Source organism: Ictalurus furcatus, chromosome 11 (assembly GCF_023375685.1).
Source record: "Ictalurus furcatus strain D&B chromosome 11, Billie_1.0, whole genome shotgun sequence".
In the NCBI taxonomy this organism is placed as follows: Eukaryota; Metazoa; Chordata; class Actinopteri; order Siluriformes; family Ictaluridae; genus Ictalurus; species Ictalurus furcatus.
This window is the reverse complement of record NC_071265.1, coordinates 17,665,084-17,690,431: the sequence shown is the minus strand read 5'-3', so window position 1 is coordinate 17,690,431 and position 25,348 is coordinate 17,665,084. Positions and strand designations below refer to the sequence as shown.

The window sequence follows — 25,348 nt, the reverse complement described above, 5'->3', positions numbered from 1 at the left end:
TTGGCTCTCCTTTTCATTATTTACTTGTTAGGGTAACATGACACAGTGTCACAATCTGTTTTCAGTGTTTAGTTGATGATATCCAGATGTATGTATGCATAATCCATCACGTACATATAGTATATTGTACTCCAGATATATAACTATGGATGAACGGCAATCTTCTAAAGCTTAAAGTCCCAAATTTTTTGGTTGCTTTGAGGCTTTTAGTATGAATATGTTCGCCTTAAGGTCATCTATAAGCTAGTGTACTCCAAAACAATGACAAAATTCACATTTAGAAGATATATGCATTCAAAATGCACGGTCTCGCTCTACCACCAACACGGATCAACAATTTTGATGACATCACTCTGCGCTTTAGCTTCTCATCAGGCTTTCTGTCCAATCAAACGCTCTCTAGAATCTGAAGTGTCCCATCCACAACATTGTAAAAATCCATGGTACTAACTGTCAAGTACGGCGTATCCCACGCTGTGAGGTAAGCTAAATGCTGTTTGCTATTTAAAAAGGCGGAAGAGCCACTTGATTTCTCCCACCCCGCCCGAACACATCGAATAACACTGCACGTTTCAAGGTATGTGGGTTACAAGCTTCACGGGGCTTTAACACTGATGAAAGTGAAATATTAATTTGTGGTCCTAAATCCTTAATGTCCAAATATCCACTCACTAAAAATACTAAACCTGCTAAAAATTTGCTCCATGCTTTCATGATCATTTGCTTTTTATGCTGCAATTCCTTTTTTATTGGTGTCCTGGATGAAACATACAGTAGGTTACTCATCCATACTGCAAAATCGGCTTCACACCTATAATCCGTAAACTACACTGGTTACTGGTTTCAGCCAGCATCCATTACAAATTTCTGCTCACGACATGCTCCATCTTACCTTTCTGAACTCCTCCATCCCTACCCCCTTATACATACTGAACACTCAGGTCTTATCATATAAACTTTGAACACACTACCTCAATCTCTCCAGGACTGCAAAATAATAGAATGTGCTGGATCAAGTGCTACTTTATAAGCTGGTGAATAATGAGGGTGGAAGCCATTTTGTTAAATTAAATAATGTGATCATTACAATTAGGACTATTCATGCAGCAATATTTTGGCAATGTTCTACTACTATTAGATGTTTTTGTCATCATTTATTTCATCATATACATATATATTTTTTAATTTTCCATTTTAAATTGTCTCTTGCATTAATGTTACATCATATTACCCTTGACAGCAAAAAAAAAAGGCCTCCAGTATTTCTTTCTTCAGTCCTCATTTTATGTCTCAGGCTTAAAGGCAAGTACTTGGGGTCTAGACACTACTGAAAAAACAATCTACTCAAGAAAAGAAACATCACAGGCGTAAAATACATGCAGGTAATTTGTATAATCTGAATGGCGCACCCAGAAAATCAACATAAGTAGCTGTGTAACCATACTCTGAATATATTTCAACACTGAATTTCTGCAGTCAAGATCTTTTGGGCTCTGAATACAGTCTTGTTTCTGTTCTCTCAACACTTTCACCATCTTCTCTATGTAGTTTTTCTCTCTTTTTTTTTTAAATAAACCTTTTAATAATCATTTTTTTCTGTTTGTTGTTGGGTTTGAGAATGATTCTATATGAATCTAACTTTGTCTTCTTCTTCTTCTTCTTCTTCCTCTTATTATTATTATTATTATTATTATTATTATACTTCAACAGTTCTTGGTGACCTGGTACATATGCCTTGAGAGCTGTAGTACATCATTGTGGGCAGGGCCAATAAAAGATTAGATCTGGAATTCTGTCAGTAAACACTGACGATATTTCATTCCACAAATGAATGTACTCTGTGCTTTTACAAGGTCTGTTGTAAGATCATACCTGCATCTGCTCCAGTGGGATCTCAAAGCTGAAAGACTCATTGTAGTATGGGTTCAGTGTATTCTTCTTCACTGTGGTCTTCTTCTTCTTTAGACGCTTGCCATTCTGTAGCAGTTGGATCTTCACATATGGATCTGCCAAGAGGGTCATCCAAAAGAATTATTAACTAAATGGATTATATGATTTTTTCAGAATTCATAACACTGTATATAGTCATGTTTCATTCACTTGAAAGAAGATGTTTCTGGAAGAAATTCTGATTTGTTTACACCTACTGCCTTATCTTCAAATGGAAAGTAATTATAAAGTAATAAAGTGTGATTAGAAAGTTTAATTGACTTCCTAAATCCATTCAAGGGTACATTACTAATGACATTTTCACCGGTCAATCAGTAAGCTTCATACTACAACCTACATACTCCTTGCACAACAATATAAGTAATATAAGTAATGTCCTTCAGTCAAGGGTCAATGTTCCTGATTAGGCCTATTTTTCTCACCAGATAGTCCGCCCACATCCATTTTCTTCAGGTTTTTTGCCTCCAGAATGCAGACAGTCAGCTTACCGGCAGTGGGGACATACCGCAGTGAAATGCAGATATCACCAAGCTTCTCCGGCTATAGAGACCAAAAGAAAGGAAAAGAGAATATTGCACACACAACCACTAAAGAAAGGAGGAGATTCTTGAATGGCTCCTTATCTTTCTGGGCTGTTAGATAATTATATTTTTGTAAAAGATGCTGGATGTAAATGAAATTGAATGAACAAAAATCTAGGCTTCATTTCTATTTCAATGTATGAATTTCAATTTATGTCAAAAGAAGGTCATGGTAATATTTCATGAGACAATTCACCTCTTCCTTCTCAGCACTTTCCAGGTCTTTCCATTCCTCAATAGGCTGTCCCATGTCCACTGTGTTCATGGGCAGTTTGACTTCACCAATGATGTCATGCTTGGAGAAGCGATCATAGTCAAAAACAGACATAACCAGAGTTTTTCCTCCCAGCTCTTGGTAGGGGACCTAAAGAGGAAAACCAGCAAGAAAAGTCTATGTATGTCAACCCATGGCTTATAGAATTATAGTGAATTGTGTCAAATGCTCCTAAACCGAACACAAATATGTACCAAATTACCAAACCCTAACATCAAACAAAACTGAACAGTTAGTTCATTACTGATATACTGCATGCAACAGGCCATTAAAATGTAATAATAAACCTTTTGTGTATGTACATTAGTAAATAAAATGCTAATAAAATAACGTCCACTGGCCTTCACATGTGCATTCTGTTAATGTCAGTATTACTGAAAATGTTTGAATGCAAAATAATTTCCTGTGTGATGTAAAATGCCTTTCCTCAGTTGTCCATGACACCTTTCACATTGTAGGTCAGATCAGTAAGATTAAATCTGATTATACAAAATAGTTTCCTGAGAAAAGTCCTAACCGCATAAGTCTGTAAATGACTCAGTACATCTTTCTGAAAAACAGGATACACATGGGCTTTCCAGGCCTCCATCTGCCACCTTTTCTCATTATCTGCACAATTGGACCACAAGGCCATGCTTTCACTTCAACTCTTCTTCCTGACCTCCAGTGAATGTACAGGCAATGATCATTTGTTAAAACATGAATTGAAAAGAATAATTTTGCAGAGAATGTTATGCTTTAAGTCACTGAATGTTACAGTGTCGTGGTGGCTTTTGGCGTATTTGAAATAGTGTATTTGAATGCTACTTTTAATCAGGATTATTCTCCTTCAATAATGCAAACAATTACCATTTCTAACTCACAAGCTTCACTTCCATTTGGATGAAATTACGGATATACAGATAGTGTTTATTATGTGGCAAAAATAAACTAAACTTCACTGAACATCATTATCCAGTTTGGCTGGACAAAATGTAGTATGCTGTCAAGACTGCATATTCTGACTTAATATGTTATTATTGGTGGGCAGTGCTGAGAACGGAAACATACGCAAAGACTGAACTGTAAATATGAATGAAAATGAATGAAGTCAGTCTCTCTGTCTTTTTACAGTACATACAAGTTCTTCTCATTTTCCTCTCTGGCTTGCTTTCTGTCTTTCATCCATACATGCAAAGCTGGGATGTGGGTATTTTAGTATGTGCAATCAGCTTTTCCTCGTTGTCCTACAATGCTTAGAAGATGAAGGAATCGTTTCTGTCCCAGATCAGTTCTCTCAAAGCAAGGCAGTGAGTTTGAGCTGCACAGCCAACCACCACGGGCCCTTCTGTTCTCTGTGTAGCTAATTAGTGACTACAGGCAGCTACAGCTCACGTTTAAGCCAAGTCGACAAATGCCAGCAGCGCTGAAAAAGTCAGAGAACTGCATCGAAACAATGGTATTTCTGGATTTGTTTTTATACTCAGCATAACCATTTTAATGTAGTTACTCTGGCTGCTAATTTATACAGTATATAAAAATATACAGTACAATATAGTATATACAAAATTTAGTCTTTCTGCCTATAATAAACTTTAACATATAATTTAAGAAAACAGAATTTGTTTTTGTGTTGTTGTTGTTGTTTGTTTTTGGGTTTTTTTTTTACCAAATGTAAAATGTGGAAATGTTTTTTTTATTTTTCTATCCTTGCTATGGATATCTGGCTGCAAAGATCAAGTTGTGTAAGGAGATAATTATATCTAATAATATCTAATTGCAGTCAGTCTGCCTAAAAGTTTAAAATCTTGCTAGGAAGATATAAGCACTAACAGACCAATTGAGTGAAGAGACAATAATGAGGCTTGTGGTAGTTACTACGGAAATGAGACAGAGACTGATGTGGATTAGGGGTGTAACCTAATATGAATTCATTATTCGGATTGAGCAGAATATGTTTTAAAGAGATACAAATGCAGATTATATATATATATATATATATATATATATATATATATATATATATATATATATATATATCTGTAGAATGTTCATAGGAGGGTGCTTTGGGAAATTCGCATCTAATTTAAGCACTCCCCACTATACATAGTACATATAAAGGCTTCTGTTCTCCTCTACTGTAGGACATTCAGGAGCAGGGGAAGCTCTCCAGGTGGTAAATTCACTGCATTAGCACAGTTCAATAATAGACATGAATTCATGCAAATCTATCCTTACTCTTAGATCTCGGATCTTGCAACAGGATAAATCTGTCCAAATCTTATCATTTATGATTCATATATAGTAAATACATGTCATGTCTCAGATTGGGTCATATCTATATATTATGAAAAAGAAATTCCTTGCATGCCAATGCAGAATTTATGTTTATTTTCACTATCAGAAAAAAAAGGTTTCAGAAGAACATACCTTGAAAACAAAAGTCTCGTTGAATACAGGATTCAGAGTCTTTTTGTGCACCTTAGTGTCAAACTTTTTCTTTTTGTCAGGGAGGAGAAAGACTTTAACGTAAGGGTCTGAAGTTCCTCCAGAGTCCATGGAAATCAGGTCAGCACACTGCAAGATCCCCACTGTCAGCTGGAAAATTAATCAGTTCGAGAGACAGAGAAAGTAAGACTGTAAGATAGCGTTTGAAGGAAAGTCCCAAATCAGTTATCAAATAAAATTGATAATCAGTAAATACTCGCGTTATTAGGAACACCTGTACATTTGATCATTCATGCAGTTGTCTAATAAAATCACACAGACACAGATAAAGAGCTTCAGTTAATGTTCACATTAAACATCAGAAAGGGGGAAATGTCATAGTGAATTTGACCATGGCATGGTTGTTGGTGACAGACAGGCTGGCTTGAGTGTTTCAGATCTCCTGGACATCTCTAGCATTAACACACAAATGGTGAATAAAAAAATAAAAAATGTCCAGTGTGCAGTAGCTCTGTGGGGAAAGCAGCTTACTGATGAGAGAGGTCTGAGGAGAATGGTCAGACTGGTTCGAGCTCACATTGGGAGGCTAAGGCACTCCCATAACCACTCTGTACAACCATGGTTAACAGAAAATCCTCTCAGAATGCACAACACGCCAAATCTTAAGGCATATAGACTTAAACAGCACAAGGGCCACTCCTGTCAGCAAAGAACAGGAATCAGAGGCTACAGTGGGTGCAGAAGCTGGAAACTGAAACTGGACAGTTGAAGATTGGAAAAAAGTTGTGATGCTTGCTGATGTTTTTCCTATTCTGATGTTTGATTTTCACACTGAAGCTCTTGACCTCAATGTGCATGCTGCTGCCAAATGATTGGCTGACTGGATAATTGCATGAACAAGCAGGTGTTCCCTTTAAATTGGCCAGTACGTACATGATTTCAGAATGAGTACTGAGATAAAAACACAACACCTCGTAAGTGATGTGTAACTACATCAAATTGTTATAGATGTGTTATGCAGTATATAAATGTCATTCTTGATTGCTTAAAAAAAAAAGAAAGACAAATAAGAGATACTTGATACAGTATGTTACACATTTATTAAAATGAGAAACATTAGTGAAGAAGGAGAGAAAGAAATGCACCTTGTTATCCTGGAAGTCATAATCCAAAGAATACTGCAGCTTGCCCAGTTTCTCCTGCTCCTTTTCCTCTTCTTCTTTCTCTTCCTCGGTTAAACCTGTTTCTCCATCCTCATCGTCGTCATCCTGGTTTTTCTGGAGGAGGAGATGTGTGAAAATGGTGTCAGAGGAGGATTTTGGATGGAGATGTTTATGCTTCCTGTCTGCAGCATGCCACAAGCTCAGGGTTCCTGTCAGCCTCTTGGTGCTGTAGGGTGTAAGTGTGCTCCTACTGGCATTTCCTAACCATACGCCTGTCACAGCAGCCTTGTACCAATGCAGTCATTCAGGGCCGGGTGTTGCAAACGACTTAAGCTCACAATTTCTTTTGGTGACACGTGGATGTTCAGTAGAAATCACACAGACGTTTCCCAAAACTTAAAGAAATAGTTCACCCAAAATGTTAACTAACCACGAATGGAAGCTAGTGGCACTGAGCTTTTATGCGTTATAAGCACAGTTGATGTATTTAGATTTCATTTGTATTACTGACACTTTGAAACATGTATTTAATCCATGTAATCAGTTACATTAGACAACAGATTTTGTTTTATTCCTCTACAGCATTAGCAAACCCATCCAATCCTCCTTACAATGCTGAAAGATGTTTTCTTTGTTGTTGTTGTTCATATTCATATTCACGTTCATGTTTATTATTAAACACCATTATGTTTTCAAGACCAAATTAAAGGTAATAGTCCCAGAAATTTCTATTCAAAATTGCTGTGTATAATTTAGTCCTGCCTGGCCCATTTTCTCATGAGCATGATCTAATTCACTGATATGCAGTAATACTCACGGGAATAACCAGTGAGCAAAAATGCTTTATAGTGAAATAGATGCAATTGTGCTGTTTCTGGATTTTAAAGTGCTGACTTGTGATTTTCTTTCTTTATATAATTTCTTTCACCTTTTATACAGTAACTATATGCAGAAAAAAAAAAAGAACGTGAATAGCTCTTTTTTTTTTTTTTTTTTGGAACTTTGTATTATTTATATTTTGAATGAACCATTACATTTGAAATCTTTCTTTAGTTGAAATAGATTTATATCTTAGGCTCGATGGGTATGTTTTGTTTCTATGTGAGTATAGATTAAAAACGGAACATTTTACTAGTGAAATCAGCTCGTCTTTTTGGAAGAGTAGGTCTACCTTTTGCCGAAAGTTCAGTTAAGTGGACGGCCGTCAGAAAGTATTCATACGTTAAGGAACTTTTGCTTGTGGATTTTAGGTGTGAAATAATAAAAATGTCAGGCACCCATTATGAAACCTCTACATTTCTTTTAGTTTGATCTCGTTCATGGCAATATGAGAAGAATTAAGAAGAAGAGGACTGTGTGTGCAGTGTTGTTGTTTATGAGCGTTCCTAGCAGAGTGCCACCAAAAAAATTGTAAGTCTCAAGCCCATTCCTAACGATCTCCCTATAGCAGCAAATTAAAGGGCACAGCATCATGCTAAAATTTCTCAAATATTGTAATGTTGTTTAATTGCATGTTGTCTACCCCCTTTATCCTGACTTTAAAAGAAACATAATCTGCCTGTTGCTCTGAGACAGATGCTATGCTTAGAATTTTCCCATAAAATTGCTATGCCCTTTAACACATGCATCCACTGTAAGTCTTATGGGTTGCCTCTGCCTTGAGAATCCATAACCTGTCAGTATTAGTGTATCAGTATCAGTATTCATTCACATATCATAAGTTTACTCTGGTCGTTATTGTTCAATTCAGGTAATCATTTGCATTGTAACTTTCCTGTGTTTTTTTTTTCTTCTTCTTGTTTTGCTTTCTTGTCAAGCAGTGAGAGCAAAAGGCTTTAAAAAAACAAACAAACAAGGAAGTTACAATGGCCATTCCGCCAAACCCTGACCGAATCCCAAATGGCTCCTTATTCGAAATAAAGTACACTACATAGGTTATAGAAATTATTTGCTATGTCCAAAACCGTGTAGTATGATGTTTTGTACACAGCCAGGGCTTCTGCACCTTATGTAGTGCACTAAATGCTCAACAGGGAGCCATTTGGTATTCAGCCCCTGCCACGCACGGCATATGCTAGCACTCGGCGGCCAAAGAGCTGAGCCGTTCGTCCGTTCACCTACCGTAGTACCGCCAGCCATGAGCGCCACGCAAAGTGGCACGCACACACAAGACACAAAGCGGGAGGGAAGGGAGCAGAGAAAAAGAGGGAGAGGATGAACTCAAGAGACACACCAGGAAGAGAATGAGAGACAGCAGAGAGAGCCACATCAACACCAAGAACACCAGTCTGAGAAAAGACACACTACACAAAAGAAACTCTGGTTATGTTCCTAGTGATGAGAACTCACTCAGTTGAGTTGCTTTCATTCATACAAAAAGTTTGAGAAATGTTTGGAAGTGCTTATTGAACTTTTCTCATCACATCACTTGGCGATCTTTTACTGCTTTGTCAGCGTGTCTTTTCTCATCACAGAACACAATGAGATACAACACCCACATTACTCACAAACACAGGAAATGAAACAGCAAAAAAATATGACTGGATGGACTTTTTCTTTCACACACACACACACATACATATCAGTTCTTATTTCCTGTCAACTCAGCAGTATTTGTAAATCATTTTCATTGACGTCAGACCTTTATATGGACAGAACCACTGAGCTAGATTGGTCCACTTTTGTACAATTAACTGTAAAGCACTGGGGAATACATCAATGCAGTACAGAAACAGGACTTGAGCATAAGTAGTTTCTCCTGTCCAGCACATCATACAGAAATTTCAGCTTTACTGTGGTCTGTTTGGTGGTTGGATCCATTAGGCCCTGTTCAATTTACATACATCTCCACCCTGCATATTCTTCATGTTGAAGCCATCCTTGCCCTTCTTTCCTTTCTTGTTCTTCTTTTTCTTGCAGCAGCATTTCTTGATGATGCAAAAGCAGCAGGTTACGATGAGAAGAGCTGCCACTACGGCGATCGCAATCAGTGCCCAGGGAGGCACTGCAACACATTACACCAAAGGAGAGAGAGAGGGGGAGAAAGAGAGAGAGAGAAAGAGAGCGAGGTAGTTATAGATGAATACAAAAACCATAATTACAAGCAAAGACTTACCTTTCCACTAAGCATTACATGCGCACTAATTTAAAAATAAGAAACAAAAACTGCTTTTGTTAGGTTTAGGGTACTATTTCATACTAACTCCTCTCTAACAGTGGTTTAGTTTGATAGTATTCTTAGATCCTGACCTATTTGTACTAGCATGGGGATATGTTTTTGAAGGAGACTACAAAGCACTTCTGTAAGTTGCTCTGGATCAGGGTGTCTCCCAAATGCTTCTAAATATAATTACAAGCCTGGACCGATACTAATCATATGATTACAATCAAACAGTCTGATTTCAGAACTGTGAGCAATGAGGATGTATGTGACACAACTTATCAGCTACTTACAGTACAATGCCATCCCAACTCTGTAACTTTCACAGTGGAATGCAAGGTGTGAATTAAAGCTGCGTTCAGGCCATATCGTAATTCCCATAATTATGAGATTCTGACTTCGCATCCTTATAGAACTCATAATTACAACTTGTAAACGAGGAATTTTCTGAGAGCTCTGACTTGTACTGTACCACCTGACCGCTGCAACGTCGTGCGGAAACACTCAAAACAGTGGCGGCTTGAGTAGTAAAATATAGGCTAGTTATAAATATTATCTAATAATATTTCTGACTATTATTAATGTCTTAATAATGCAATAGTAATCCGAAAATATATGTAAAAACTAAAAAAGCCCCTTAGGTGAGTCCTAAAGGTTACACTGTATGTCGAGTCACCGTAACTTACCAGTAAAAGATTTCATCTCATATGATTTCTATTCTTTTTCTCTCTTTTTTTTTTGTATTTTGGTTAAAGAGCCAGTTTGGTCAGCACATTGGATCCAGTAAGCAGGTTCATCTTTCAATCATTCAATAAAAAGATAATAAAAAAGATAAGATGTTGCATATCTCAGCAAGAATCCATGTTGATAAACTTACATGGGATTGTTTCAATCTCATTAAGGAATTTGTTCCTGATCTTCTCAAAGATGTCATCCATGGAAGAGCCTCCAGACTCTGTGGAGTTGTCTGCTGCAGTGGAGAGAGCAGGGGCCATCGTCATGGTGCTGGGTGGGTGCGTTCCCCCAAAACCCGTGGGCTCAGGACCCACCATGGCTTCTGGTTTCTTCTTGAAGAGGTTCCACTTCATGATCTCCGGCTAGGCACTCAGTGTTCCTGTGAGAGGACACAAACACGCAACTCACACATTAAGGGCTGAAAAATGATGAGAAATTGATGGGATAGCAAATCCTAGAACAAAAATCACTGTGGTACATTGACACTTCGAACAACGTATATGCTGTTAAAGAGCTAAGAAGCCTACAGTCAGACACTTGAATCAATGATATTGAGAATGCTGAAAGAAATATTTCTGCTTACAGTCTTGCAACGGTGGCACTTTCGGGCAAAGGCTCTTTTTTAAATAACTAAATATGGAGCCTGCATATAAACAGTGGGATAAGAAAAACAGGTGCTGCTACAGAGCTGTGGGCTATGTGCATTAAAGCAACAACACAAGACCAATAGCACAGACATGGCTCTGCGGAAAACCACAGAGAGGCATAAAGGGATGAAGCTTTCCAACCACATATGCCAAGAGACATTTATCTTAAAAGGGCTTGTCTTGTTTAGTAGCTCTGCATTATTAATTTACCATTTCAAGATTGAAGAATTTCATCCAATAATCTGATCTCAAGAAATTCTTATAACAATCACAAAAACTGAAGTGGATGAATCAGGTAGTGATTCCCATTTTTTATATTTCCATTTGAACCTTTCCTAGGCTTCTGTACACTGAAAATGATCCTTTAGAATACAACATATATCCACACAGGATGTTAAATAGATTAGTTTAGGGAAAAAATCTAAATTAGGCCATCCACAGTTATTATTACATACAATAGAACTAGTGTAATTATGTCCAGGAGAGTTTGTGCCCACTACCACTGTCTACCAATTATGTGTTATTTGTTCTTTGACACATGTCTCATGTTTGTCAAAGTGTTATGTCTATACTGAAACACAAAATACATGCCTTTAGGGGCACTTAATAAAAAAAAACAGAACCCAAATTCACTTACCTTAATGAAATGGTTTGCAGGAAATAGCAAAAGTTCAAATGGAACCACAGCAGCAGAACGTAACCATTCTCTAATGATCCCAAACTGACAATACACAGAGCTCTTCTGTCCTAAAAACAAAACACCCTTTAAATAAAAAAAAAAAAAAAAAAAAAAAACAAAGACCACCTTCAGTGGAGTACCAGTGGGCTAGGATTGAAATCATGGGGGAAGAAATGTCTGTTTCGTGTGCGGACAGCAGGGACGTTGGGGACGCAACTGCCCTCAAAGAAAAGGTCGCGAAGAGGAGGACTCGGATGAAGGATGGGCGTGACTGAACGGGGACTAAGTTTCAGAGCTTGAAATAAACACACCACTAGGTCATGTACCATTTAATTCATTACGTTTTGATACATATGATCCTGAAGATGAAGGTTTAACATGAGAAGATTCAGAATTTATTTTGTGTCATTTGTTAGCTGTGTTAAACCCTCATTCACTACCCACTGTTGAGATTCAAGTGAGGGGGTCTGTGTTTACCTTGGTGGTTGATTCTGGAGCAACTAGATCGGTTCTGAAGAAAAGCATAGCTACTAAATTTTCCCAATGTCTTCCGAGACAGTCATATTTCAATCCGCCAATGGAAAAAAAAGAAATTGAATAACGGACTAAAACAATGAATACTGTTGACATTGAAACAGGACATACTGTACAACACGCCTTTCTCCTGTCTGATCTCTGTGCGGTTAATCTCATGGGTTGAGATCTAATGTGAAAATTAGGAATCAGTATTAAATATTCCAGAGAGGGAATTGAAATTTTTTAGAACGGACCAAAATTCTTTTCAAGGTGTTGTTCTGGGTAATTCTGCACCACATTATTACTATACTTTAGATTTACTTAAGTCAGGGCCACGGTTAATCACTCTCCCTTATATGAGAAAGCTAAAGAGAGACTTTTTCCCAATGTTGTCCTTTAAAATCCTGAAGACGTGCACTGCGCTGTGTATTTCAAACCTAATTCTGGTGCCGACCTCATGTATGAGAAAATGTTTTTCAAGGGAAACGGTTTCAATTTGCCTTTGCAACCTATATTGGGATAAAACTGGGTTTTGTGCTGCTTCTGTTGGTTTAAGTAAAGAAGAAAAAATAAATGCTTTTTCACTCCTGTTGATAAACCTTGGGTGTCATTAAAAGGCTTTAATCCTGAATGAATTATTTGACTCTTTTCTGCACAAAATTACCCTAGACTAGATAATTAACGTAAAATTATCCAACAGTATAAAGAGTAAAAAAACAGCAATTAAGAATGAACATAAATGGGAGAACCATCCTGAATCAAATTTGATCCGAAACTTTATGATCAGAAAAGCAATTCATCAGCAAATTCAGCTGGTACAAACTGTAGGTCCTTGGGACTAAGCATATAATGTACAGTTCTCATGAAGAAGAAGCTTTTATTTGTCACATATACATTACAGCACAGTGAAATTCTTTTCTTTGCATATCCCAGCTTGTTAGGAAGTTGGGGTCAGCCATGATATGGCGCCCCCTAGAGCAGAGAGGGTTAAGGGCTTTGCTCAAGGGCCCAACAGTGGCAGCTTGGCAATGCTGGAGCTTGAACTCCCAACCTTCTGATCAGTAACCCAGAGCCTTAACCGTGAGCCACCGCTGCCCCGAAGAGGGCATCATGAGTAAAGATATATTCAAGGTATATTCCATAAATGAATATTTAATCAATAATATTCACAATAAACAATTCCTCTGCCATGCATTGTAGTCTGTTAGCAGTGAGCTTTGGTTGCAGACTTCAGAGTTTGCATTTTTCTTTCAAACGTGACTCGAACGTGACTAAGCCAAGCCCAGATACAGACGTGAAACTATCCATTTTATAAATGTTCTTATACGCTGTCTGGCAACAAAACCACGTCAATAGGTCATCACTCTGGAAAAGACTCAATAAACCAGAGTGTTCCATTAACCAGATTGAATGAGCATCTTATGCATCATCCCTTTCCCAGACACTATAAATTACCAGCTCAATGCTCAGTCTCCTTCCTAACACTTCCTCAAGCAGATTATTATATAGATATACATTGCGTGTGTGTGCGCGCGTGTGTGTGTGTGTGTGTATATATATATATATATATATATATATATATATATATATATATATATATATATATATATATATATGTATGTATTAACATAAAGTAAAGAGAAATAAGAAATTGCAAAGTTACAGGCTGGCATAATTGAATAAGTGTGTTATTACTACATTGCCAATGGCTAAATCCTAATGAGTCACTCTTTCTTGTTGGACTTAGATAGCTTTAATAAGCTCAATTTATTTCTGTATAAATTTTAAGTGAGGCAGGTGCATATTAAGCAGTACAAATCAGGTCTGTGTATATTAAACACTGCCAACTACAAAAAGCAGCTAAGCCAAAGTATTAAAAGCACAAGAAGGTCAAAAAAATGATAATAAGAACAAAGTAAGAGAGCAATGTATATTTTTCTAGCGATTCCCACACTATTATCAGGAGCAGACTTCCTATTTGGCACTTTACTGGCTTTTACACGACACTGTGTCTCAAGCTTGTGGTATACTGTAGGCAATTACTAAGAAAATGTGAACTGTGCACTGTTACACAAAGCTGACACAAGATTAATAATAACCAGTCCAGTACTCTCAGTGAGATTGTATTTGGTACACTGCATTTGAAATGACCGCTATCGATCCAGCATGATTACTATTGATATTGTATTGTTTGGAAGAGGAAGAACTTCAGATTCTTTTTCAGGACACGCACGCACAGTGTCTATTCTGAAATGTAAGATGTTTAAAAAAAAAAAAAACTGTTGCCATTTATCATAATTACATGTCCCTTACTCATGTGTGTGTTTAGGATCCTGTTAAACCCCGCACCCTCAAATTGTTATCTACTCCCTATTCTCCACTGTTCCAGAGCATACTTGCCATGTCGGACTGATATTTGCTCTCTCACTGAGGTATTGATTGACAACGTCCTATCATTTTAAACATTCTGCCTGCACAGGGAATATGATGAGTCTGCCCTTTTCACTCTCCACATCCTAACAGACAATACAGACTCTCATTAGAATGCTTCTCCCTGGTCTGGACTTGTCGTATGTATATTAAAATGCTTCTGACATAACAGGGGTTTGGTTTTTATCCATTGAAAATTGGCCCAAAAGATAGAAATGTATAGGAGGCAGAATGTGTCAATTATAGAGACTGCTGTGTGTGAAAATCCCAAGAGATCAGCAGTTTCTGAAATACTCAAACCAGCCCATTTGGCACCAACAACCATGCCACAGTTAAAGTCACAGAGATCACACTTTTTCTTCATTCTGATGTTTGTTGTGAACTTTAACTGAAGCTCTTGACCTGTATCTGCATGATGTTATGCATTGTGCTGCTGCCACATGATTGGCTGATTAGATAATTGCATAAATAAGACAAACAAGATATATCTGTTGTATCTAGACAAAAACAAAAATGTGCTTTCCTACTCTGCACCGTGTTTCTAATTCAACTGGCTGGCAATACATTACAGATCCAAAAGCACCATTCCTCTTAAACTTGTCACCAGCAATACTGAAAAGCTGAGCTCTGATCTGTACTCTCAACAGTCTGTGTACAGCATATGTAGTTTTCATTTGGTTTCTCAATCTCCCTCAGAATGACAGGGAGATGAAGAAGTGATTTGTCTGAGTTTAGGAGACAGGCAATTTCGCAGACTTGGATAAATGATCAAGCAAAACAATTGGAAAAAACCGATCCATGTGGCTGCCAAACTCCCTGCCATTAACCCTGCCATTTCTAGACTCTAGATAGGAGATACACGTTCACTGTCATTTGTCTGAATCATGACAATCAAGGTGAGCAAGTAATCTGAAAAAAAAGAAAAGTATTTCATTATTTAAACTAAAATAAGTGACTCTGTTTTCCATATAAGTAATCATCCACATTCAACAAAAGGTTAAATTTTAAAATCAAACCTCTATGCTCTGGTAGAACAGCTGGGATATTTAATATCTCCTTAGATGATGTAGTACACACAGTGTAACTTTCTAAAATCATTTTCAATCAAGCCTTTGGGCAGTAACAGTTGATTGAGGAAAGTGGCAGCCTGCCAACAACAAAAAAAAATCCTTCAAAGGGGGTAGATCTGATGATTTGTGGGAACTACATAAGAAGACAAGCTGAAGTTAGTAATATGGAGAAGCTTCTGAACCTCTACGCTACCTCCTGCCTACAGCACAATTTGCACAACTAGATTACATCTAGATCTAAAACCTACAACATGTTATTGCATACACTCTACAAATTTTTTTAAATGAAATGGGATGACTAAATCTTGTTAAGGAATTGCTTAAGGAAAACATGGCTTTGAAACATTTTGGAAATTCATAAAATACCATGCAAATCGTCCAGTCTCAGTCTCGGGTACTTCATGTGCACATTTTTATTTTTATCCATGATCTACATATCTACACATACGTATCATCTCATGGAAGGATTAATAATCACTCAATTGAATCAGTTGAATCAGTGTTTTAAAATGGCGGTAGCAAAAATGTACAGTGAGCGGGGCCCTGGCATTCCCAATGAGAAATATTGTCCTATCCAAAGCGAGAGCATGCACTAGATACAAATGAGCTGGTGTCCTTTTCTTCTCTGAAGAACACAGTAGAGGATACAGAGCCAAAGTTGGCAGTAATATAAAATAGGGATAGCTTTCGAGACAGAATTTTTAAACGCAAGGCCACCATAAACCAAGTGGCGAGAGGACATGCTGTACCTAATTACCTTTCTGGCTTGCAGCACTGCTATGGTCCTTCAAAGTCAAATGTGTTTAATCCTGCTCTAGCCTGTTCTGCTGAAAAAAGTGACTAATACACTTTTAGGTCTATACAAGTCTTCAGTAGACAATATCTTAGACTTGTGGTCATACAAAAATTTAATATACTGAAAATATATAAAAATGTATAATATATTCTGTTTCGAAAACAACATATTGCACTCTGGATATTCTCAGTACCCTGTGATAGAGAAACCTTCTGGATGAGAGGATTTTCCCTCAATCTGCTTCTATGATCAACTGACCGAAATGATCTAGAACATACACTATATGTTCCAACCTTTGTGGACACCTGACAAGCACACTCATATGTAGGTCTTCCCCAGACTGTTGCCTCAAAGTTGGAAGCACACAATTGCATAAGATGTCTTTGTATACCGTAACATTACAGTTTCCATTCACTGGAACTACAGGGCCCAAACATGTTCCAAAGTGAGCTCCATGAAGACATGGTTTACCAAGGATGGAGAGGAAGAACTTGAGTGGCCTTCACAGAGCCTTGATCTCAACACCACTGAACACCTTTGGGATGAACTGGAACGCCGACTGATGCCCTTGTGCAGGGGGGGTCCAATGTTATCTGCAAAGGGCCAGTGTGGGTGCAGGTTTTCATTCCAATCAAGCAGGAGCAACACCTGATTTCACTTGTTTAATCAGTTGAGCTTGGCTTTCAAAAGACTCAGGTTTGACTTCTGCTTGGTTGGAATTAAAACCTGCACCCACACCAGTGCTTTTTTGGATATGATTGGACACCCCTGCTCTTGTGAATAAATGGGCAAATCCCCCCAGTCATGTTCCCAAATCCAGTGGAAAGCCTTCCAAGAAGAGGTAGGCTTGTTGGCGGTTATTATAACACAAAAGGGGAACTAAATCTGGAATTCGATGTTCAAAAAGCACACGTGGGCAGGTGTCCACATACCTTTGGCCATACAGTGTACATCACAGTAAGTAAGTAAACTTTCCACATAAGCAACATTCTTGTGAGAAGCATAGATGCCACCAATGAGCAGACAAGCAAGGAGATACGATCAACTAACCTTGAATGACCACTGATTAAATCCAAGCTGTACAAAAAATATTTTAAAAAATCTTTAAAAGAAACCCTTACTTCATGAACTTGCATAACAGAATAATGAAGAGAATGTTCTGTTTTGAGTAATTTGTAGCAATTTTGACCAAATGTTCCCGTAGTCATTCAAAACAATGGGTAAGATCAAGGAATATAGCTGTGATGTGCAGCAAAAGGTTGTTGAGCTTCACAAAATGGGAAGTGGCTATAAGAAATTAGCACAAGCATTGAAAATGCCCATTTCCACCAACAGGACAATGACTGGAATTGAGGTTGGATCTTCCAGCCGGACAATGATGCAAAACGTGCATCAAAATCAACACAAAAATGGTTTACTGACCACAAAATCAAGGTCCTACCATGGCCATCCCAGTCCCCTGACTGGAAACCCATGGAAAACCTGTGGGGTGAACTGAAGAGGAGAGTCCACCAGCATGGACCTTGAAATTTGAAGGATCTGGAGAGATTCTGTATGGAGGAATGGTCACAGATTCCTTGCAATGTATTCTCCAACCTCATCGGGCATTATAGGAGAAGACTCAGAGCTGTTATCTTGGCAAAGGGAGGTAGCACAAAATATAGACTAAAAGGGTGCCAATAATTCTTGAACACCTATATTTAACAAATATTGTTTTGATAAATCTGTGTTGTGTTTGCAGTTGTTTGATATCCATTAGAGCAGAGTATTTTTGTGAATTTTTTTTTTAAATATCAAAAATTTAAACAATAAAGATAAATTTTCATAGCTTTCTTTGCTCATATTTACGAAGGGTGCCAATATTAGTGGAGGGCTATCTTTAGTTTTATTAGTGGGAGTATCATTTGTGAACTTTATGGCCATGAGTTTCAGAATTTTGAAGCACTCGTGTGTTTATTTCCAGACATCTGAACACTGCTGGACAGTGAGCATTTCAGAACAAGATATAGTCACTCAAATAAAAATGTTTGTGGAATATGGTAAGAGTTTTAGTTTGTGTCATTTAATCTTGTGTGTTTCCCAGCGGGATTTGGGAAATGCTTTGTGGCTGGTCTAATTGCCTCTTCCTGTGAAAGTAGGCGGTTCTTGACCAGGTTTATTGACAAAATGTACCAGACTCTCTACTGAATGTAGAGGATTTTCACTCTGTTCAATGCAGGGTCAATCAATGAGCGCTAGCTTTTTTTGGAGGGGGGAAAGGTGGATGGAGATTTTGGGAAATTAAATCATCTGACTTTAGTAATCTGTATTCCATGGCTATCTAATCCAGCAGGTATGTTTGAAACCGTTATGATTGTTCTTGATATTTTTTAAGCATCATATTAGTACTGGAATCTTAAAGCACAAGAAAAAACATAAAGCAATAGGAAATGTGTGTACATGTAGTAATTTTTTGCTGTAATTGAAAGAGTAAACCAAGATGAAAACCTAATAAAAGGTATTTGATTGCCACAGATAAGCTTTTATCTGATATTACAGCCAACCATGGTCTGGAGTGCAAGACAGCTTAATTGGTCCAGCTCTCTGGGTGAGAAGGATGTCTTTCCTCGCTTCCTGTTACATGAGAAGCAGACACATCTGCTGTCTTTTATATGTTTTGGTAAACCAATTTCTAGCCTTCACCTTCCAAGCTGGGTAGCTGTTGTGAGCTAGTGGGTAGGAATTGTCTGTGAGGAAATTGGGAGAAAAAAAATGATGGCCAGTGTTGTCCCCTATTCAAACAAAGGCTTCTTCTTTTACAAAAAAAAAAAAAAAAAAGCAAAAAAGCACATTTTTAAATGTGTTAACATAAAAAATGAACATGTTCTGTAAAAGTAGTATTTAAGAGTATGTAAAGCTGACCTCATTAGTTACTGTACTTCATGTAACCTAAAGGCTTAACTGAAAACCATTCCAGTAAATTAAGTGTGAACTATTTAAGTAATCTGTTTTCCATGGCTACAAAGATGGGACTCTAGAACAGTGGAGAAAATAGTGATAAGAAATAATGAGTGGGAAAATCTGCAGGACTCTCAATGGACCCCATTCAGTGGAATGTAGTGTTTTTTGGTCAAGTTTTACACATGATCATTATAGGTGACACATACAGGTCCTATGGTCATTGTAAAAGTTCTAAATAATCTGTTACATGTTAAAATGTAGACCAGTGAAATGGATGAATCCTCTGCACTATGCATACAGTAAATATACAGCAAAAAATATTATAGTGCTTTACTAACATACAATATCCATAGTAAGATCAATAAGAAATTATTATCAAATACAGCACAAGATATATTATCTGTTTGGTAGCATTGGTTATTATTAATCTTGCTACTGATCTTTCTGATATGAGTCGTCATCAACAATTATTAGATCTTTCAACAAAATTTTGGTGTTTTGACGGTGACCTGAATGGAGGACACCTTAACAGTTGAAAAGATTATTCATGATGCAACTGCAGATATTTCGCTGAAACTGTTAAACATAATCATCATGTACTAACACTAGAGTTACCATCAGAAACATGGATTGGCTTATCTATGTGCACTGTGTCAATCTGAGAGTCAAAATCAGGTTACTTTTGGAATGAAGGCTATATATGTCTGCTTGCCCTGGTCTGACCCCAGATGCAGTCAGTAAAAATCAGCACCTTAACCCAGAGCAGCAGCTCCACCTCTGAACATCCATGTTCTCAGAGACAGCCACATATAGTACAGTATGTGTCACCTATAATGCACTATACAGTACTAAGACAGGGAGGGAATCTATTGGCATAAATCGTCCGTAGCAGAGTAATGTTATGGGGTCATACACTGAGGCTCAGAGACCTTTCACAGACTGTAATGCAGAGCCCTGGTGCATTTGTACAAGAAATGTATTAAAAATACTTATAACCTACATACGTGAAGTCCCTATAGTATAGTTTACAGTGATAACTACATTCCCCCAACTTGCAGCAGACTCATTATTAGAGATATGGCACTGCGGCTACGTTAGTGAATTGCATAATTAATTACAGTCGTTGTCAGTGTTACTGCATCAGCTGTGACAGCTTTATCTCTCGAATGAACTCGAGCTTTAAATAATCAATGATTTCATTCACAACTTTAAAAACAGTGAATGCTGGATTGGTCCAAAAAAATGAAATAATCCTAGGCAAATATGAAGCAAATCTTGCATGAAGTATGCAAAGGAACTGCATACAAGCTTGGAGTTTGGAGAGAGAGAGAGAGAGAGAGAGAGAGAGAGAGAGAGAGTGAAGGAAAGAAAAAGAAAAAAAAAAAGGGAAATCCCTTACCAGGCAATGGTTCTATCCTTCCAGTTTGAGCCACCCATCCAAAACGAGTGGTGGACTTAATGCCTCAGTGGTGAGGTAACATCCCCCAATGACTCTTCCATCAGAGCAAACTGCAGCGCCCCTCACTTCCCTGTACTGCAGCAGAGCTCGCTCTCTCTCTCTCTCACACACACACACACACACACACACACACAGTAACCCCCATCTCTCTCTCTCTCTCTCTCTCACACACACACACACACACACACACACACACACACACACACACACACACACACAAAAGCTCGCTCAATGTTGTCACATCACCCATACCCTTTATCACACACATCTCTCTCTCTCTCTCACTCTCTCTCTCTCACTCTCTCCGTCTCATTAACTCTCCTCAATTCTCTCTCTCACACTGACATATACACATGCTTTCCCTTGATTCCATTCTAATACTCATTTACTTCCCATGCCTCTCTCTCTCTCTCTCTCTCTTTCTCTGTCTCTCTCTCTCTCTCTCTCCTCATTTAGGATGCTGCTCACACACTGCTGCATGCAGAAAGCTACGCCCAAACGGGTAGTGGAGGACCATCTTAAATGATAAATATGTAAAATCCTCCTCCCTTTGGGACTGTACTGTTTTAGCTGGTGAAATGAGGCAGCGGGGACAGACGGTGTGCTCACACCAAAACTGGAGAGGGTAGATACCATTTCTAAACAAACTATTCATGCAGACATACTGCAGAATAAATATTGTTTGAAAGTGTATCAGTTATGAGGTAATGCAATAATAAATACTCACTGGACACTTTAAAGGGAACAGCTGTACACTTGCTCATTCATGCAATTATCCAATCAGCATGTGGTAGCAGCACAATGCATCAAATCATGCAGATAAAGATCAAGAGCTTCAGTTAATGTTCACATCAAACATCAGAAGGTGGAAAAAAACAACAACAACGTGATCTCAGGGACGTTGACCGTGACAAGGTTGGTACTGATCTCCTGGGATTTTCACACCCAACAGTTTCAGAGTGGTACAGAATGGTGTGCAAAACAAAAACATCATTTGAGAGACAGTTGTGCAGGTTGTCTTGTTGATGAGAGGGCTCAGAGGGGAATGGCCAGGCGAGCTGACAAGATGCTATGGTGACTCATCTAACCACTCTTTACAAATGTGGTGAGCAGAAAAGCATCTCAGAACCCACAGCTCATTGAACCTTGAGGCGGATAGGTTACAACAGCACAACACCATATCGGGGTCCACTTCCATCAGCCAAGAACAGGAATATAATAATAATGATGATAATGAGTCTTTATTAATCACATATACATTACAGCACAGGGTCAGCCACAATGCAGCGGCCCTGGAGCAGAGACGGTTAAGGGCCTTGCTCAAGGGCCCAACATTGGCAGCTTGGCAGTTCTGGGGCTTGAACCCCTGTCCTTCTGATGAGTAACCCAGAGCCTTAACCGTCAAGCCACCACTGCCCCCAATATGAGTCTACAGTGGGAAAAGGCTCACCAAACTGGACAGTTGAAGATTGGAAAAAGATTGCCTAGTCTTTTTCCAGTCTTCAACTGTCCAGCTGTGCTCACTGTAGACTCATATTCCTGTTCTTGGCTGACAGGATTGGACGCTAATGTGGTCTTGTCACTGTGAGATCACATTTTTAACTGAAGCTCTTGACCATGATCGCCAGACTGGATAACTGTATAAATGTATAGGTTTACCTATACAATAGAGTGGCCAGTGAGAGTATATATTAATTCTCTAAGAACAGACAGTTGAAAAAAATGACAGGTGCTACAGTAAAAACATATACATAGTAACATTCTAGCTACAATTATATACTGTAAGTCCGAATGGTTCATTTTAAAAGTATGATTAAAATGAGATATAAAGACCTTTTATGAAAATTTGAACCGTTCTAAGACTACTAAGCGTAGAAATAGAGGGACAAGAGAAAAGTGCTTGTTTTTTTTGGGTTTTTTTTTAGCTTAGGATGACAAGCATATGTTCCTGCTGAAGTGTTTTTTTTCCCCTTATGAATCACATTAGAAAGTTTTGGACAGGTGTTGTAAAACTGTCCAGGTGGTGGAGTTTACTTGCATCTTCTTGTCAACTAAATTGGGTTTCAGGCAGGCCACCAAGCACAAACTAACCAAAAGTGCCTTCTTCGGTTTCCATCTAAAACAGGAGTTACAATCCATCTGCACTGCATATTTTAAAACCCCGCACACCCCCACATTATTAGGAATTGAAACTACACAGCAATCTCAAAGCCCATTTGTCTCCCTGCCACAGTCATTCATGTGAAACAACAAGATTTATGCATATCATAAAATCCTATCATTTTAATTAGTTCGGGACAGCCACATTGCAATTTAGGGTTTTTCCGTTCATGTACTACAGAAAATATTCTTAATAGTGACCAAAAGAGTCATTTCAGGATGAGGCGCTGTTAATAATGCAAGAGTACGAGGCAGGCCTGGCAAGACTGGCTTGTCATAACAGTGATAGTGATATGTTATTGATATATCGAAATGAATGCTTTACAAGAAGCCTTAGATTAATGAGGACATTTTACCAGCCCAGACACATTTTATATGATATCTAAGATTTTTGTAGTAAAATGTGTTGGTGATATTGCGATATTTAAAGTTCTAAACACAGTAATGTGAGTACTGAGGGTAATGATAAAATATTTGTTCTGTATGTATACTCCTGGACAAAAAAACAATGAGCCAAGCCAAAATGGCAAAATATTAAGCGTTTAATGATCTTAACGAAAAATCATTGGTCAGAAAATTATCAAGAATTAAACGAATGCACTCCTGAGAGCTCCTGTGCCAGCATTTACTCGTTTACTTTTGTTCTTTGGGAAAAAGCTAGAAGTAGGGGGATTCATTTATATAGTCTTCTTGTACGCAAAGGTATAATCATGATAGTGAGTAAAATGCTTGACATAAAATTCAATCTAACATGTCTGGGTGTACAAAATAAAAATAAAATAAATAAAAATAAAGTTACTTTATCTTTTTGTTTAATTCTTGCTCATTTCCTTTAAGGTCATTAAAAGCTTAATAATTTGCAATTTTGGGCCATTTTTTTCAAGATTTTTCAAGGTTCAAGATCTAAACCCTTAAGTAAACAAATATTTTTTTTGGCATAATAATGGTGAAAGCGAGTGTTTTGTTTACGCAGACCGCAATGTGTGTGATTTAGTGTTGCGGAGAACTTCGGACACAAGACACGGACAAGAGAGAGAGAGTGTGATAAAGGGAATCTACATTAATATGAATGAATACAGTCCATGGAACCATCATAGCTGTAAAGTAAAGATAATATTTCACTAATTAGATTTGACATTGGCTGTATTCATCAGTGTGGCATACAAGAATTTAAGTCGGTCTTATAAAGCTAAACGGGGTGACGTAACAGCCTTGTCTGTCTAGTGCTGAAGGGATACCTCTGTGTGTGTGTGTGTGTGTGTGTGTGTGTGTGTGTGTGTGTGTGTGTGTGTGTGTGTGTGTGTGTCTGAGGGTGAAAAGAGGCAGAGTGCTATACTGGCACTCTGCCATATGGTGCCAACTCAGCTGGATCACCTTTCACCACATGGAGCCTGCCACTCCCAATTCAATTAGCCAATCTGAACACAAGGCAAAGGTAACAAAAGTGGCAACGTTAATCATCAGCTCATGCTCCACACGTATTTCTGTATTGTTTCAGACAGGTACTGTAACTGTCTTGTGTAATTTATGCAAGACAATCTGCATAACGCATTGATTTATCAGTGAGTTAAATGTAAACAGTGTTCAGAAAGTCAAGAATAGTGATCAAGTATCATTGTATTATACTCAATAGGTGACTGGTGATCCTTTCAAGCTCTGAGTCACTACTAAAAGGACGATAATATAACCCACATCCACATTTGCCCTATATAGAGTATAATGCATAAATGTGTGTGCTCTCTTCCACCTAATTAACCCAAAACTCTGTGAAAAGGTCTAATTTTGGAACCGGATTAACGTGAGTAGTCTGGTAGTAAGACATCTTTATGAATAAATAATTGTCAGAAATTATGAAGCATGACCACTTTATCTCTGACTAAAAGATTGATGCATTAATTAACATTGAGTGTACAGACATCTGATGTATTGTTTCATATTTAGTTGTTTCTATCTATCTGTCTGTCTGTCTATAGGAAATTGTATTATGATATCTTGCACTGTATGTTCAGACATGTTCCCTCCTCATGGTGAGAAGACATTTGACTTTGGGCTATGAAGCGTTGACACAATCACATTTGCAATCATGAGCAGGCCCAAAGCTCTCAGTGCCAAAACTCCTTAATTGATTGGCATATGATTTATTCCACAGAAAATAGAGGTCCTTCGTTGTTTAGCCAGATGTATGCCTATGCCTGTGTGCCTGTGTGTGTAGGTGTGTGGCAGGCCTGCATGCATATACAGGGTATATGTCAAAAAATAGGTAGTGGTCTAAAAAGCACAGGCCTTACCAAAGTCTTTTGTTTTAGCATAAAAACAGCTATCTAGGAAATAGATTGTTGTCATGCATTATCTATCCCCTGG

At 38.0% G+C, this 25,348-nt stretch overlaps 1 protein-coding gene across 5 annotated transcripts in view; it reads right to left on the bottom strand.

The window, feature by feature from the left end:
• Positions 1-25,348, bottom strand: part of LOC128614663 (synaptotagmin-2) — a 55,444-nt gene that overhangs the window by 3,922 nt on the left and 26,174 nt on the right. For 2 of the 5 annotated variants that reach the window (XM_053636196.1, XM_053636199.1), the window contains 7 exons: positions 10,433-10,669; positions 9,239-9,399; positions 6,378-6,509; positions 5,215-5,382; positions 2,728-2,895; positions 2,373-2,490; positions 1,873-2,006 (listed from right to left, as the gene is read on the bottom strand). In XM_053636196.1, the coding sequence (XP_053492171.1) occupies positions 1,873-2,006; positions 2,373-2,490; positions 2,728-2,895; positions 5,215-5,382; positions 6,378-6,509; positions 9,239-9,399; positions 10,433-10,643 (1,092 nt within the window). In that variant the 5' untranslated portion in view covers positions 10,644-10,669. Of the gene's footprint in view, positions 1-1,872; positions 2,007-2,372; positions 2,491-2,727; positions 2,896-5,214; positions 5,383-6,377; positions 6,510-9,238; positions 9,400-10,432; positions 10,670-11,574; positions 12,376-20,767; positions 21,370-25,348 lie in introns of those variants that run through there. The other 3 variants (XM_053636200.1, XM_053636197.1, XM_053636201.1) reach the window with 3 other exon arrangements.